Source organism: Jaculus jaculus, chromosome 14, assembly GCF_020740685.1.
Source record: "Jaculus jaculus isolate mJacJac1 chromosome 14, mJacJac1.mat.Y.cur, whole genome shotgun sequence".
Taxonomy (NCBI): domain Eukaryota; kingdom Metazoa; phylum Chordata; class Mammalia; order Rodentia; family Dipodidae; genus Jaculus; species Jaculus jaculus.
Window position 1 is genome coordinate 9,567,779 of NC_059115.1, and position 15,549 is coordinate 9,583,327.

Here is a 15,549-nt window from a genome sequence, read left to right on the forward strand (position 1 = left end):
CGCGCCCCGGCCGGAGCCTCTTAGGACGCGCACATCCGGGGGCCCGCTTCCGCACATGCGCAGTCGCCGCCAACATGGCCGCCGCGGCCCGCGGTGAGTCCCGCCGCGCCTCCTCAGTGACTCCGTGCCTCAGCCTTCCCGCCGGGCGCCGCGTGGGCGGGTGGCCGCGAGCTGCGCGTGGGCGGCCGGCTCCGCGAGGGCAGAGGGCCGGGCAGGCCCGGGGGCGGGGGAGGTCGCTGTCCGGCTGGCGCCCGTGGCCGGCGAGGTGGTGTCTCGGCATTCTCCCGCGTGGGCCGCGTGTCTTCGGAGCCCCTCGGGGTCCGTCCGTCCCTCCCGCCCGGAACTGGCCGGCTCGCGGCGGTGGCGGTGCTGTCTTCTCGCCCCGCCGGGCCTTGACACTAAACGTTACTTTGGGTCCCAGCGTTGGCCGCGTTTCTTGTCGTTTCTCCTGCGTAGCTGGCGGTTTCGCCTTTTCCCGAGGTCTCAGTGGCTCATTTCCTTCTAAAAAGGTTCCGAACGCCACGGTTTGTTTTTGCCCAGTGTTGACTCTCGCAAGCAACTTTCTTCCATTCTTCCATCCAGCGTTTGATTTTGGAACGTCTCACACCCACATTGCAAGAAGAGTTTCCTGGACGTTCATAGAACCGCCCAGATTCTCTTATGAACATTTTTGGCCATATTAGCTTTACCGTAAAAATTTTTATTTTTAAAGATAGAATGAGAATGAGCATGCCAGGTTGTCACTGCATTTGTGCATCTGACTTTATGTGGACACTGGGGAAGGAAGGAAGCAGACCTTCAGGCTTTGCAAGTAAATGCCTTTAACCGCTTAGCCATCTTTCTCTCTTTCTTTCTCTCTCTCTGTCTCTCGTGTGTGTGTGTGTGTGTGTGTGTGTGTGTGTGTGTGTGTGTCACACACAAAGACAGAGACATATTCAGGGTTCAATCCAGGATCACATGTATCAAGTTGTCTTTGTTTTGAGGTAGGGTCTCAATCTGGATGAGGCTGATCTGGAATTCACTATGAAGTAACAGGGTGGCCTTGAACTCAATGTGATGGGATTAAAGGCGTGCGCCACCACACCCTGTAGTTTTTTTTAAATATATATTTTATTTATTTATATGAGACAGAGAGAGAATGGGTACATCAGGGCCTTCAGCCACTACAAATGAACTCTAGACCCATGTGCCCCTTCGTGCATCTGTTTTACCTGGATCCTGGGGAATTGAAAGAGGTCTTTTTGCCTGCAGGCAAATGATTCAACGCCAAGCCATCTCTCCGTCCCTCAAGTTGTCTTTAAAGTTTCCATTAACCTTTTTTTTTTTAAATTTTTTATTTATTTATTTGAGAGAGACAGACACAGAGAGAAAGAAAGATAGAGGGAGAGAGAGAATGGGTGCACCAGGGCTTCCAGCCTCTGCAGATGAACTCCAGACGCGTGCGCCCCCTTGTGCATCTGGCTAACGTGGGACCTGGGGAAGCGAGCCTCGAACCGGGGTCCTTAGGCTTCACAGGCAAGCGCTTAACCGCTAAGCCATCTCTCCAGCCCTCCATTAACCTTTAATGTTACCGTCCCTCCACACCATGATACCGATTTTGTTTTGTTTTGTCATTGATTTTTTAAAAATTTTTATTTTTATTTATTTATTTGAGAGAGAGGGAGAGAGATACAGAAATAGGCAGGTAGAGGGAGAGAATGGGCGCCCCACCAGCCACTGCAAATGAATGCCAGATGCGTGCGCCCTCTTGTGCATGTGACTTACGTGGGTCCTGGGGAGTTGAACCTGGGTCCTTTGGCTTTGCAGGCAAGCGCCTTAACCATTAGCTTATTTCTCCAGACCTGATTTTTTTTTTTTTTTTAAGAGGCAGCTTGTTGCACCGTAGTCTTTGGTTGATTCTGTTATGACTAAATTCAGGTTCTCCTGCACTGGAAACTATCCAAGTGAAAATCTCTCTCGGTGTTTTGTGAAGTTGGTAGTGGTGGTAATCTTTTAACATATGGTTAAAATACTTGCTGTTTTCTGGGCATGGTGCCACACTCCTGCAATCCCAGCATTTGGGAGCCAAAGTGCGCCATGAGTTTAAGATCAACTTGGGAGTAGAGAGTGAGTTCCAGATCATCCTAGGCTGAAGTGAGACCTACCTTGAACAAAAAAACTTGCTATCCACCTTTCCTCTTTGTTATTGGAAGATCATCCATGGAAGAGTGGCATTTCAGAGGGGAAAGTGGGGGGGGGGGGGGAATTACCATAGGATATTGTTTACAATCATGGAAGTTGTTAATTATTAAAAAATAATTTTAAAAATCATTCATGGAGATGCTACTTTGAATGGCTTTTTGTTTTGTTTTGTTTTGAAATAGGGTCTCGCTCAAGCCCAGGCTGGCCTTGAGCTCACAGCAGTCCTCCTACTTCTGCCTCCCTAGTGCTGGGATTAAAGGTGTATGCCACCATACCCTGCCTTCCTTTTTACCTTTAAAAAAAAAAAGAATGTTTATTTAGGCTGGAGGGATGGCTCAGCAGTTAAGGCACTTTCCTGCAAAGCCTAACCACTTGTGTTCTATTCCCCAAGTGTTCACATAAGGCAGATGCACAAGGTGGCACATGCATCTGGAGTTAGTTTATAGAGGCTAGAGGCCGTGGCACACCCATTTATTGGGGGGAATGGGTGCACCAGGGCCTTTAACGGCTGCAAATGAACTCCAGATGCAGATGCATGTGCCACCTTGTGCATCTGGCATACATGGGACCCGGGGAATTGAACCTGTGTCCTTTGGCTTTGCAGGCAATTACCTTAACCGCTAAGTCATCTCTCCAGCCCTATTTCTTTTCTATCTTTTCTTGCATATAAATAAATAAATCTTGTCAAGTGTGTTGGCTCATGCCTTTAATTCCAGCACTCAGGAGGCAGAGGTAGGAGGATCACCATGAGTTTGAGGTCAGCCTGAGACTACATAGTGAATTCCAGGTCAGTCTGAGCCAGAGCAAGACTGTACCTCAAAACAAAATAAAAATAAATAAATATGAAAATAAACCTATTTTGGACTGGAGAGATGGTTCAGTGGTTAAGGTGCTTGCCTGCAAAACGCAATGACTTGAGTTTGACTCCCCAATACCCATGTGAAGCCAGATGAACAAAGGTGTATGCATCTGGAGGTCGTTTACAGTGGCTAGAGGCCCTGGCACACCCATACATATGCTCTCTGTGTATCTGTATTGCTCTGCATACAAATAAATAAAATTTAAAACTATTTATTTACATATATACATGTGTGTGGGGAGAGCAGTTGATCCATGGCCTTTGTTGCTACCAATGAAAGCTAGACATTTGTGACACCTTAAAAAAAAATCTTAAAAATTTTATTTATTTATTTATTTGCAAGGAGAGACAAGAGAGGGAGAGTGGGTGTGCCAGGGCCTCTAGCCACTGAAAATGAACTCCAGATACATGTGCCACTTTGTGCATCTGGCTTTATGTGGGTACTGGGGAATTGGATCTGGTTGTTAGGCTTTGAAGGCAAGTGCCTTAGCTGATGAGCTATTTCTTCAGCCCCTTGAGATATTTTTTCTATGAATGCTCATATTGACTTTTATTTAATTAAACTGTTTAGTTGAAAGTTTATATATTTATTTATTTATTGTTTGTGAGAGAATGGGCATTCCAGAGCCTCTTGCTGCTGCAAGTAAACACATGCGCTACTTTGTGCATCTGGCTTTATGTGAGTACTGGGGAATTGAAACTGGGCTGGCAGGCTTTGCAAGCAAGCACCTTTAACCTCTGAGCCATCTCTACAGCTCTTTCTCTTTTTAAAAATATATTTTATTTTAACTTATTTATTAGAGAGAGTGAATGAATATGGGCATGCTAGAGCCTGTAGCCACTGCAAACAAACTCCACGTGTATGTACCACCATGTGCATATGGCTTATGTGGGTTCTGGGGAATCAAACTTGGGTCCTTAGGATTCGCAGGCAAACACCTTAATCACTAAGCTATCTCTCTGGTCCATCTTTCTTCTTTTTAATCTGTTTTTTACTTCTAGTTGTTATATGGGAATTGTACATATTTATGGAGTATAGTATGAGCAGTGAGCTAGCTAGCTTTCAATCTTTTTTTTAGTCAATTTTCATAATAGAAGGCAATAAAAGAATAATTACAAATAAAGCCCACATTGTGCATGGTTAAGCTGCTTTTCATTGTTTTGTATGGTGGTCAAGGGATTGCCCACATGTTGGTTGTCTTTCTAATGGTGGAACAGATACTGTTGTTCTGGAGTACACTCAAGGGCATTTATGGTTTGTCCAAACGAATTGGCCTGTGAAGGACTTTAGACACACAATAAAGCCCACAGAGTCACTCTAGGAGTAGCATGCATCACTCATGTCCCTGGATGGTGTTTTTGGTTTTTTGAGGTAGCATCTCGCTCTAGCTCAGGCTGACCTGGAATTGAGTATGTAGTGTCAGGGTGGCCTCGAACTCACAGTGAACCTCTACCTCAGCTTCCTGAGTGCTGGGATTAAAGGTGTGTGCCACCACGTCTGGCTGCACTTGGCTTTGATGCACTTTAGCACTGTTGTACTATCTTTGATCTTCACTTGAGGCTTATCTTTGATTAGTAAAGAGACCCAAATCTCTCTTTTTTTCACATGATCACTTTAATTTTTTTAAATTTTTTCTTTTTTTCTTAATGTTTTTATTAGCATTTTCCATGATTATTAAAAAAATCTCATGGTAATTCCCTCCCTCCCCACACTTTAATTTTTAATTAATTAATTTATTTGACAGAGAAAAAAGAGAGAGCAAGAGAGTGCATGCGAGCTAGAGAGAGAGAATGGGTGCACCAGAGCTTCTAGCCACTGCAAATGAACTCTAGATGCATACACCCCCTTATGCATCTGGCTAGCATGGGTCCTGGGGAATCAAACTTGGGTCCTTTGGCTTTGCAGGCAAATGCCTTAACTGCTAAGCCATCCCTCCAGCCCCCAAATCTCTTTTTCGTAAAAAAACATTATTTATTTATTTATTTAACAGAGAAAGAGGGAAAGAGTGAGAGATGGGACACCAGGGCCTCCAGCCACTGCAAACCAGTTCCAGATATGTGCACCCCTGTTGTGCATTTTGCTAACATGGGTCCTGGGGAATCGAACCTGAGTCCTTTGGCTTTGCAGGCAAATACCTTAACTATGAAGCCATCCCTCCAGCCCCCAAATCTTTTTTTGAGTAGCAGTTTTCCTGTTCCAGTCTATTCATTTTATCTTCTCTCTGTGTGTGTGTGTGTGTGTGTGTGTTTACTTTTGCATGTCTATTACACATACCTTTTTAAAAAAACGTGTGTGTGTATAAAATCATCTATCTTATCTATCAATCTATCTGGGTGTGTAATTTGTGTGTGTGTAAGGCCAGAGGTCAATATTGGATGACTTCCTCAGTTGCTCTCCATAATATATTTTTGAGACAAAGTCTCTCACTGAACTTAGAGTTGACTATTTTCAGCTAGACTAGTTTAGCCAGTAAGCCCTAGGGAACTTCCTATCTCCATTTCAGCACTGGGATTAAAACTATATGCCATGAGCCGGGCGTGGTGGCGCATGCCTTTAATCCCAGCACTCTGGAGGCAGAGGTAGGAGGATCGCCGAGAGTTCGAGGCCACCCTGAGACTACATAGTGAATTCCAGGTCAGCCTGAGCCAGAGTGAGATCCTACCTCGAAAAACCAAAACAAACAAACAAACAAACAAACAAAAAAAACCCAAAAAACTATATGCCATGGAGCTAGGGAGAAGGCTCAGTGGTTAAAGGTATTTGCTTGCAAAGACTAACAGCCAGGGTTCAGTTCCCCAGTATCCACATAAAGCCAGATGCACAAAGTAGTGTTTGTATCTGAAGTTCATTTTCAGTGGCAGTAGGCCCTGACATACCCATACAAACTCTCCTTCCCTCCCTCCCTTCTTTCCCCCACTCTATCTCTTACACACACACACTTGCAAATAAAGACTTCTTTTGAAAAAGTGTATGTTGGGCTGGAGAGGTGGGTTAGCAGTTAGGGCACGTGCTTGTGAAGCCTAAAGACCCAGGTTTGATTCTCCTGTACCCATGTAAGCTAGATGCACAAGGTGGCACATGCATATTGAGTTCACTTGCAGTGGCCAGAGGTCCTGCCTGGTGCACCCATTCTTTTCCCCCTTCCTGCCTGCCTTTCTTTCTTAACAAATAAGTAAATAAGATACTAAAAACAAAAAAATGTATATGCCAAAAAATGTTTATGCCACCATGACCACCTTTTATGAGGTTGCTGAGAATCAGAACACTGGTCCTCATGCCTGCATGCCAAGTACTTTACCAACTGAGCCATCTCCTGTGCCCTACAAATGCCTTTTAAATACAGTCTGTTACAAACACCTTTTAAATATAGTCTTTACATGCAGGCATTTTGCTTGTATTGTTACTGATTATACTTTCCAGTTAACTTGCCTCATCTGTGCTTCTTCTGAATTTGATCTGATTTATTTTTGTTGTTGTTTTTCAAGGTAGGATCTTCTGGCCCAGGCTGACCTGGCACTTGCTCTGTGGTCCCAGGCTGGCCTCACACTCACAGCAATCCTCCTCCCTCTACCTCTACCTCCTTTAGTGCTGGGATTAAAGTAGTGTGCCATGCTTTTCTTTATTCTTTTCCTCTAAGATTTTTCTACCTTAGCACTATTGCCTTTTGGTGCTGGACTATATCTTTTTTTTTTTTTTTTAAAGGTAGGGTCTTACTCTAGCACAGGCTGAGTTGGAATTCACTATGTAGTCTCATGTTGCCCTTGAACTCATGGTGATCCTCCTAACTTTGCCTCCCAAGTGCTGGGTTTAAAGGTGTGTACCACCACACCCAGCTCCAGAATAATTAGTTTTGTTGCCACCATTTGGTTCCTCTGGTTAATTCCCGGAGTCACTGTTATTGGTGCATTCATCTGGATTTGATTTCAATATCCTTTCTTCATTTTCTTTTTTCTTTTTGTTCCCTTCATTCAATTTTTTGTGTGTATGTCTCTTCCTGAAGAACTAGTTTCTCTATTTTGGCTTAAATCTTTGGAATTAAACTCTGCTTTTCTGAATTTGTCTTTATCTTAGTGTCCTCAAATTATAGTGAAGTTGATAGTTTTTTCTTCAGCAGTTTGTGAGAAAACATCATTAACTTTAGTTTTCTTTTGTTTAAAAATATTTTACTGTGTTGGAGAGATGGCTTATTGGTTAAGACATTTGCCTGTGAAGCCTTAGGACCCATTCTTGATTCCCCAATATCCATGTAAGCCAGATACAAAAGGTTATGCATGCATCTGGAGTTTGTTTGAAGTGGCTAGAGGCCCTGGTACACCCATTCTCTCTGTCATCTCTCTTTGTTTATCTCTCTCAAATAAGTGAAAAAAAAAATATATGAATGAATGATATTTTTAAAATCATTTTATTATTTATTTTCAAGCAGAGAGAGGGAGGAAGACCGGAGAGAGAGAGGGACAGAAAAGTGAGTATGGGCAAATCAGGGCATCTTGCCACTGCAAATGAACTCCAGATGTATGTACCACTTTGTGCATCTAGCTTTATGTGGATACTTGAGACTTTAAACTGGGACACCAGGCTTTGCAAGCAAGTACCTTTAAACACTGAGCAATCTCTTCAGCCCTCCCATGGTTTTCTATTTAGATATTGAGTGATCAATATCTAATATTACAGCAATATTTATTCTTTACTACACTGGACTATCTTCTTCTTTCTGGCCTTTTGACTGTTCCATAGATCATGACAAATATTCATCTGTTGGGCTTAGGGCTCATACTTTTTTTTTTTTTTGAAACACAATGACTTTATTGATATCTTACAATCAAATGTTGCTAGCTAGCGTTACTCTCACGCATCATTTAAAACACAGGACACTTCTGTAGTTTCAAATGATGCGTCATATAACACACAGAGTTAGAACTAATACGGACCCTGATTAATTATGTAAACTGGTAATATTTTATAATATTTTTGTTCATTTATTTATTTATTTATTTGAGAGTGACAGACACAAGGAGAAAGACAGATAGAGGGAGAGAGAGAGAATGGGCGCGCCAGGGCTTCCAGCCACTGCAAACGAACTCCAGACGCGTGCGCCCCCTTGTGCATCTGGCTAACGTGGGACCTGGGGAACCGAGCCTCGAACCGGGGTCCTTAGGCTTCACAGGCAAGCGCTTAACCGCTAAGCCATCTCTCCAGCCCTGGTAATATTTTAAAAAATGCGTAACTAATAATTTGGTTCCTTTCTTCATAAAATGGAAATTTAAATATTTCTCCTGATAGTCTTGAGGTTGTCATTATGTTAAGAGTAGTGCAAAGTGTGGCACATGTAGTTTCTAGAAAGGTCTCCGACACACCTTTGTTTCAACAAACAAAATGTGCACAGCACAGTCAATGCATGATAGAAAGCATGTTCGAGTCCCAGGCAGCCTTGCAGGCCACCGCAGTGGGCTTCTGCATTATCATTCATGGCATTATCGATTAATTACATATGACATACTTTTATACATTTTTAACCCTGAAGAAAAATAAGTTTGAAAAAATTATTCTAGGTAGCCATTTGGTTTGCATCAGGAGAAATCAAACCTCCCAGAGTTTAGCATCTGCCAGGTTGGAGTCATTACCTTGAGTCGCGCCTCAGTGGCGTCGCATTTCACAGTGACTTTCCCAGGTCCTGGCAGCCTCCTCTGCGGAGCACGCCGCGAGCACTGCCGGGATGACCCTCTGGCTTTCCCCTCCTCTTCCCTGGATTAACTGTTACTCTCTCTCCAATGGCCTCCCATTTTAATTGATTATGAATCCTTTGAGCATATCCTCCGAGAGCCCCATGAGTGGCAGTTCTGGAGATGGGAAGTCCAGTGGGGGCAGATCGGGGATCGGAATGTCCTTGGCCTTCCCGGTGTTCGTGGCGAACTTCTGCCACGTGGAGGCAGGCGGCTGCGGATGGCTCTGAGTTGGGGGGCAGGCTCCACAGCTCCGACTTCCCTAGCAAGTCGGTGTCCACGTCCAGCTCCTTCTCCGCAGCGCCTCTCACAAGTCTGGCCTTGAGCTGCCTGTTCTCCCTCCTTAGCCTTTCATTCTCCGCCACCGGGAGCTCCACGTGCCGCGTCAAGTCTGCAGTCTTGGTGGCCTGCTCCTCCATGATGGTTTTCTCGGCCTTGGGGGCTTTGCTGCCAGTACGCGGCTCTGTTGCCTCTCTCTTTTGCTGAAGTAAAAATGGCAGTGTGTCTGGATCCCTGTCGAAGACCCCCTGGACTTCAGGGAGGTGTTTCTCTGTGGAAGGGCTGTGCTCCTGAGGCAGATGGAGGCCCCGGCCCCCGCCACCTCCGCAGAGCGCTTGGGACACGCCGCAGCAGCGGCCCCCGTCTCTGTGTGCTCTGCGGCGCTTTCAGCCGCTCCTCTCGCTGCGCCCGCTTCCGCCTCGCCTGGGTAAGGCGCAGCTGATGCATGTGGCTGTCCCTTTGCAGTTCCAGTGACAAGCGAGGCTGCTCAGACTGGGCCAGCTTCATGGCTGCAGAGAGATACGCCGTAGCCTTTTTGTGACGAGAAGTTGCCTCTTCGTACTTCCCCGCAGCTAACAACCGGTCTGCTTGCCTGCTCTGCTGGTGAGCCAGGTTGAGGGGCGCTTCCAGCACCTCCATAGACGCCGTGGCAGGCTGAGGAAGCGCAGCGGCGGCCCGCCACCCGCGGCTCCCCTCGGTGAGCCCGAGCCCCACGCCGGCGCGCAGCGAGCGTCAGCGGCAGCGCTTCCCTTCTCTGACGCCCGACGGCGCCACGCACGGCGTCCTGACGTCACGCGCCGGCGGCAGGGTGGGGAGTCGGCTCATACTTTTTTGAGGTTCCTATAAGTAGAATTGCTGTAAAGGAAGGAAGAAGAAAGAAAACCATGGCTGGGTGTGGTGTGGTACATGCTTTCATTCCAGCAGTCAGGAGGCAGAGGAAGGAGAACTGCCATGAGTTTGAATCCACCTTCAGACTACATAGTGAATTCCAGGCAGCCTGGGCTACAGGGAGACCCTACCAGAAAAACAAAAAATCAAGAAAACCATTTTAGGAGAATGAATTACAACAAATGAACTATAACACCTCATGTATGGCAATGCAATAATAAAACCCATTTCTTTGTATGCTAATTTAAATGGTTTAAAAAGAACATGAAAAAGAAAAGTATTTACATTTCAATAGCTGCTACCAAATTATCCTGTCAAGCTCACTGATAGCCTTTGAACTTGTATGTACGGTGTGAGCACACCTTTTTTTATTTTATGCACATTCATTGTTATGGATATGTGTGTGAGTGTGTTTGTATTTTTTGAGCCAGGGTCTCATGTAGGCTGACCTAAAACTCACAGTCTAATTCTTTTTTTTTTCTCTTTTTTCCTTTTTTCTGTTCTCTTCTTTCTTTTTTTCTTTTTCTCTTTTCTTTTTTTCTCAAGGTAGGGTCTTGCTTTAGCATAGGCTGACCTGGAATTCACTATGTAGTCTCAGGGTGGCCTAGGATTCTCTTACCTTGACCTCCCAAGTGCTGGGATTAAAGGTATGTGCCACTATGCCTAGCTTCCTTTTACTTTTTTTTTTTTTTTAACATTTTACTCATTTATGTGCAACTGGGAGTGGGGGAGAATGAGAATGAGTATGCCAGGGCCTTTTTCTATCGCAAATGAGCCCCAGATGCATGTGTCACTTTGTATATCTAGCATTACTTGGGTACTGGGCCCTTCAGGCTTTTCAAATAAGTGCCTTTCACCTTTGAGCCATCTCCCCAGGCCCTGTGTGTGTGTGCGCGCGCACATGTGCATGGATACTATTTTGTATATGTGGAGGTCAAAGGACAACCTCAAGATGTCTGTGCTCCACCTTCTGACACAGGATCTCTTGTTGCTACCCTTGAGCTTTGAATTGTATCTGGCTTTATGTGGATGCTGGTAAATTGAAGCTGAGCCAGCAGGTTTTACAAGCAAGCGCCTTTAGCTGCTAAGCCATCTCACCAAACCCCTGTGACTTGAGCCTACTCTTGTTTTTTTCTCTTGGCTCTCATTTTACTCTCTCTCTCTCTCTTTCGTTTTTGAGTTAAGTCCAACAGACTGGATTTGTTTTTTTTTATTTAAATTTTTTGAGGTAGGGTTTTGCTCTAGTATAGGCTGACCTGGAATTCACTATGTAGTCTCAGGGTGGCCTCAAACTCATGGTGATCCTCCTACCTCTGCCTCCTGAGTGCTGGGATTAAAGATGTGTGCCACCATGTCTGGCTTTTTTTTTTTTTTTATGAGAGTGTGTGTGTGCAGAGAGAGAGAGAGAGAGAGGGAGAGAGAGAATTGGTGCACCAGGGCCTCCAGCCACTTTAATTGAACTCCAGATGCGTGTGCCATCTTGTGCACATGTATGAACTTACACATGTTTCATGTTGTGTTTCTGTGGGATCTGGGGAGCTTAAAGTGGGTCCTTAGGCTTTGCAGGCAAGTGCCTTAACTACTAAGCCATCTCTCCAGCCCTTGTTTCTACTGTTTCTTTCACAGATATGAGTTTTAAAATGAAACTAGGAAAATTCATACCCATCTAGCCCATTATCATTTTTCACTCCTCTTAACATGTCTTTTTTGTTTTTTTGCAGTGTGAGACATGAGACTGAAGGTAGATGCTCAGAATATTCCTGATGAAGAGCCATCTCATGAAGTAGAAATGGAAGGATTAACAAGGGAGGGTCCCTGTTTTTCTATTCTAGGTGGCACTTGGGACTGTGAGAATCATGAGAGTCATTTGAGGAAATCTCCTTTAAATTGGGAGAAAAACAGGGCTCAGGAAACAAGTTGTGACTGTCTTTGTTTAGGGGAGCATTTGAGTATAAACTCAGGCCTTCCACCATCTCAGCGAGTTCTTACAACTAATGTTTTCCATGTTCATGATTCTGATGTTAACATTTTGGATTGTGACCAAGCCTTACACAGTTGTACCCCAAATTGTGCAACTAAGAGAATTGGTGACAGTGACGCTTGTGGTCAAAGCTTCCTTCCTTCCATGGAAGTTACTCAACTTACAAAAAACCAAGTGAGGGACAAACCTTATAAATACTCAGAAAGTCTTAAATCTTTTAGTCATTTTACTGTTCCCCTTTGTGACAAAAAAGTAATGAAAAGAAGCAAAAAACTTTATAAAGGTAAGGACTTTGGGGACATCTTTGCCCTCAGCTCATCTCTTAATGAAAACAGAAGTCACTCCTCTGAGAGACCGTATAAATGTACTGAATGTGGGAAATGTTTCAAACGCAACTCTTCTCTTGTTTTGCATCACCGAACTCACACTGGAGAGAAACCTTATAACTGTAATGAGTGTGGAAAATCATTCTCCAAGAACTATAATCTGATTGTGCATCAAAGGATCCATACAGGAGAGAAGCCCTACAAATGTACTAAGTGTGGGAAAGCTTTCAGTGACGGATCAGCTCTGACACAGCACCAGAGGATTCACACAGGTGAAAAGCCTTTTGAGTGTCCAGAATGTGGAAAAACTTTCAACCGAAATTCTTCCCTGATTTTGCATCAAAGAACTCACACAGGGGAGAAACCATACAGATGTAATGAGTGTGGCAAACCTTTCACTGACATCTCCCACCTTACTGTGCATCTCAGAATCCACACTGGTGAGAAGCCCTATGAGTGCAGCAAATGTGGAAAGGCTTTTCGAGATGGCTCATACCTCACCCAGCATGAGAGGACCCACACTGGGGAGAAGCCTTTTGAATGTGCAGAGTGTGGGAAATCCTTTAATCGCAGCTCTCACCTCATTGTGCATCAAAAAATCCATTCTGGGGAGAAGCCCTATGAATGTAAGGAGTGTGGGAAAACTTTCATTGAGAGTGCATACCTCATCAGGCACCAGAGGATTCATACTGGAGAGAAGCCCTATGGCTGTAACCAGTGTCATAAGCTTTTCAGGAACATTGCTGGACTCATCCGGCACCAGAGGACTCATACTGGTGAGAAGCCTTATGAGTGTAGTCAGTGTGGAAAAGCTTTCAGGGATAGCTCCTGTCTAACCAAGCATCAGAGAATTCACACTAAGGAGACTCCATATCAGTGTCTGGAGTGTGGAAAGTCTTTTAAGCAGAACTCTCACCTTGTAGTACATCAGAGACTCCATAAAAGGGAGAGCCCCATCCAGTGTCCTCAGTGTGGAAAGATCTTTAGAAGGAACTCTGCCCTTGACCGACATCAGAAAACACACCTGGAAGAACAACCCATGGAAGCATAGTGACCATGGGCTATATGCTCTGCTTCCAACCTCTTGAAAATGTGCATAAAGAACATGTCCTTCAGATGTGAATCTAACAGTAAAAAATAATCTTTTGTCAAGGGAACTTATTAACATGAAGCATTCCATAGCCTCATTAAATCTATTACTTGGGAACTTCATTGAATGATATGGGAATGGTGTCAGGGATGATGCAGCCTATGTCCAACATGTAGTACATACACTGGAATAAAATATGAGAATGTGAGGAAAATTTTTCCCAGAGACATCATTTGCCTTTATATCAGGATGCTTAAGTTGGAAAGAATTTGTATTTATGTTCAGTAAGTAACCAGTAAGAGGCATCTTTTAATAGTGAATATCCACCCTACTGTACATAAGCAAATGCTTATTAAAATCAAACTTTGTGTCATTAGGAAGAGAAGCTTTAGGCAAGAGCTCTTTCTTTCCTGTGTTAGCAAAGCCATTGGTGAGAGGTCTGCATGATGCTGCCCAGCTATCTCAGGATAAGAGTTTGTTGCCTGCTGTAGTCCTGACAGAACACTGAGGACTCACTCAACAAGGGAAATAGTTGAAGAAGTTGTTTGTGATTGAAATGACACTATCTTTCTTAAGACTAAAACCACCCTCCATGATGGAAAGGGATGCTCTTAAGAAATATGACACACTACTTTTCTTGTTAAGACAAAATATTGTTTTGTTATGTTGGTTATAACCTACTCTCACCATTGTTATTCATTTAGGATACTTTAATGTGTTCAAAGTTCATCCATTTTGAATCAAAATTATATGGGTTTTGTTACCATGTTGAAAATGCTTATCAGATGGCAATGAAGTAAAAAATAGGAGAGTGTTATTGCAGTCTTGTAAACATATGTGCACATTTGGATGTAGGTAAGAAATGGATGGTGGAAAGCTGGGCAAGATGGCACATGCCTTTAGTCCCAGCACTTGGGAGGCAGAGGTAGGAGGATCACTATGAGGCCACCCTGAGACTATAGAGTACTTCCAGGTCAGCCTGGGGCTAGAGTGAGACTCTACCTTGAAAGACCAAAAAGAAAAAAGAAATGGATGGTGGGAAAATAGGTAGTTTTCTGAGGGGACCACAATTATTTATTGGTTTTCCTTATGTAATTTGATAATGTGTATATAAGGGAAACTGAAAAGGAGGTGGGTTTGGCTTTCTTTGAATCTTCTTTGGCAGTAGAGGCTAAATAAGGGTGCTAGGAAGCTGTATATCTGGAACCAGAGTACCTCACAGCCTAGAATCATTTCCTTTGGACCTTGAGGAGATTTGGAGGAAGGTGCTGGATCTCAGGATGAAGTCTGAAATAATCTTGTCATGAAGAATTGGAGGCAATGCACTGCTGATTGAAAGCCAGGCAAGTTGGTTGACAGCTTCAGGTGCCTGTGAGTGATACCCTGTAAACTTTCTCTTGGCCCTGTCTCCTATGTCTCTCTCTTGTAGACCATGAATCAGAATGAAGGTGGAGCTAGTTAAGGCTGTGAGTTGCTTACATTAGAAACCAGTTTTCTCTCTGTGGAAGTCCTCTGATAGTGAACTGATCAGCTAAGCCCCAAACAAGAGAAATGAGTATGACCTTGTTCCCATCTTAATTCATTGTAGCCTGGCTTGTAGTCCTTGACTGCATGTGCCAACATTATAAGAAGATTGGATGCTTGAAATGTTTGTATACATGACCATTTATTTATTTATTTATTTATTTATTTATTTATTTATTGAGGCAAGACCAACAGGCTGGCCTTTTTTATGTGAGTGAGAGAGATAGAAAAAGAGGCAGAATTGGTGCATCAGGGCCTCAATCCACTGTAATCAAACTCCAGATGTGTGTGCCACCTAGTGTGCATGTGTGATCTTGTGCACTTGCATCACCTTGCGTCTGGCTTACATGGGACCTGGAGAGTGGAACATGGGTCCTTAGGCTTCTCAGACAAGCGCCTTAACTGCTAAGCCAATTCTCCAGCCCATGGCCTTTAATTTCTATGCAGATGATTCTTTCATCAGATTCTCAAGGAGTGGGTGGAAAGTCCTAGGTGAGGAGAGCCATGATGTTACCACCATTCTGTCTTGTAACCCCAGGGTAGTATATCTACATCAAAATCCTCCCCAATTGAGAACCACTGCTTCCAGTAGAATAGTGAATTCACACTGACATATTACACAGTGGTAAAAATGAACTACAACATGTATACATCTAATAGACATGATGCTGAGCAACAGTGCATGCTGTGAGATTCCATT

The 15,549-nt window shown here is 44.0% G+C and overlaps 1 protein-coding gene and 1 pseudogene across 2 annotated transcripts in view; one reads left to right on the forward strand and one right to left on the reverse strand.

Moving 5' to 3' along the window:
• Znf329 (zinc finger protein 329) overlaps window positions 1-14,100 on the forward strand; it is a 29,300-nt gene extending 15,200 nt beyond the window's left edge. Inside the window, exons 1-2 of one of the 2 annotated variants that reach the window (XM_004672901.2) lie at window positions 63-93; window positions 11,650-14,100. In XM_004672901.2, the coding sequence (XP_004672958.2) occupies window positions 11,658-13,286 (1,629 nt within the window). In that variant the 5' untranslated portion in view covers window positions 63-93; window positions 11,650-11,657 and the 3' untranslated portion in view covers window positions 13,287-14,100. Of the gene's footprint in view, window positions 1-62; window positions 94-11,649 lie in introns of those variants that run through there. The other variant, XM_045133422.1, reaches the window with a different exon arrangement.
• On the reverse strand, window positions 8,755-9,679 carry LOC101604926 (annotated as a pseudogene).
• Window positions 14,101-15,549: the final 1,449 nt, after the last annotated feature.